This window comes from Mandrillus leucophaeus, unplaced genomic scaffold (assembly GCF_000951045.1).
Source record: "Mandrillus leucophaeus isolate KB7577 unplaced genomic scaffold, Mleu.le_1.0 Scaffold254, whole genome shotgun sequence".
Lineage (NCBI taxonomy): Eukaryota > Metazoa > Chordata > Mammalia > Primates > Cercopithecidae > Mandrillus > Mandrillus leucophaeus.
Genome location: NW_012102632.1, coordinates 3898109 through 3899984, shown reverse-complemented (window position 1 = coordinate 3899984; position 1876 = coordinate 3898109). Strand labels below are relative to the sequence as shown.

General features: G+C 64.1%; 1 protein-coding gene across 1 annotated transcript in view; it reads right to left on the bottom strand.

Moving 5' to 3' along the window:
- Window positions 1-1876, bottom strand: part of ADAMTS7 (ADAM metallopeptidase with thrombospondin type 1 motif, 7) — a 68458-nt gene that overhangs the window by 30677 nt on the left and 35905 nt on the right. Inside the window, exon 9 of the mRNA XM_011983732.1 lies at window positions 485-629. Within this exon, the coding sequence (XP_011839122.1) occupies window positions 485-629 (145 nt within the window). The remainder of the gene's footprint in view (window positions 1-484; window positions 630-1876) is intronic.

The window sequence follows — 1876 nt, the reverse complement described above, 5'->3', positions numbered from 1 at the left end:
AGACCCCCAGAGGTCCCTTCTTGTGTGCCTGCTCCCACCTTCCTCCCCGGACCATGTGGTGGTGTGGGGCGCCCAGGGCTGTGCTCCTCAGAGCCGTCCCCAGCTGTCCCCACCTCTCCCGGCCCAGCCCCTCCTCTGGAAACACTCCCATTAGAAGATCACTTCAGGTGATCTTCTCCAGGATAAATAGACCCTCCCCACTGGGGTCCCTTTTCCCTCTCATGAGCCAGCTCCAGAGAGGCTAAGGGACTTGCCCGAAGTGTCACAGTTGGTCCATGGTTGACCCAGAAATCAGAGCTGGGTCTGTGGCCGCCCATCCCTGGCCTCTCCCACAGGCCACTTGACGTCTCACAGTATCACTCGAGGGCGCAGCCCAGGCCAGGCGAGGTTACTCCCAGGCTGGCATCCACGGGCTGGTGAGAGCTGTCCCCTGAGCCCTCCTGCCGGGTCCCCATACCCCCACACCCACACCGGCCCCACTCACATCCATGTCCTCGCAGAAGGCAGAGTAGGCCCCGTACTGGAGGCGGCACTGGTGGCTCACATCATAGAGGACGCCAGGTGGCACCGAGGGGAAGTCGATGATGTCCTTGGCAGGAGGGTCGTCCAGGCACAGGCCCCACCCACGGCTAGAGATGGGACGGGAGGATGGAGGGGGCGCAGCCTGTGAGACCCATCGGAGAAGCCTCAGTGGGGCCGGGAGAGGAGGAGAGGTGGGAGGGGGCACAGAGCCCTACAGCTATAGGAAACTCCAGCCTCCCCGCTTGGTTCAGCTGATCCTCCAACCACAGCCAGCAGCACAGGCCCTCCCGGCCTCTCTCATCTCACCTCCTGGGCACTCCAGCTGGCTAAACAATCCCAACCCCAATCCCAGCCCTCTGCACACGCTGCCAGGGCCCTTCCCTCAGAAGGCCTCCTGGACCGCCAAGCCCTCATGTGGCGCTGCTCTCTGACCCTGCAGCCTCCGTCCCTGAGCCCAGACCCTGGAGCCAGGCCCAACAAGGATCCAGAGAACATCACATCACAGTTGACACAACAGAGCCTCCGATGGCCCCACCCAGGCAGAGACCTCGGGTCATCTGTGGAAGGGCGAGGTCTGGAAAGCAGCCACCCCCGGGAGAGAGCCCAGGGCAGCCGTGCCTGTCCATTTCCCCCACCCACCGACAGGGCTGGCCTCCGGCCTCCACTCCCGTCTTCCTCCAGCCAGCATTCCCTGGCAGTGGTGGCAGGGAAACCGGCAGACACGAGCAGGCGCCATCTGTGTCCACCACACACTCCTGCTGCTGCAGTCTGGTGAAGACAAGGCTGCCCAGACACAACACCACGAGGCAGGGAGCACAGAGGTGGGGGCCCTGAGGAGGGCGGCCCAGGCCCGGCTGGCACCCACTTCTGACCCTGCCTCACTCTGTACAGCCCTTGGGCATACTATTGCTTCTGGGATGGGTGACCAGCCTGCTGCCCCTGCTGGACCTTAGGCAGGCACCACTATGGCTTAGCAGCAGGAGTGCCCTAACCCGCTGACCACCCCACCTATGGCTCACTGCTGTCCTGGAGGAAGGTTTGGGGCCTTCTGGGGGCAGCAGTGGCTGGGGAGAATTGAGCCACGCAGACATGCAGGGCTGGGGATGACCCAGGCAGCCACGGCTGGGGCAGAAGCAACGGAGGGAGGCAGGACCCGTGGGACCTGGGGCCTCTAGCCAGGCGGGGGACATGGGGAGGCACAAACCCTCCAGTTCTATAGTCTGGGTGGCCTCAGGGCAGGTGGTGCCAGGCCAGAGGGCCAGGATGAGCATACAGTCCTGACTGGGACAGGCGGGGGGCTGCACAGGGAAGAAGGGCAAAGGTGATGGATCCTGGAGTCCAGCAGGGAGAGAAA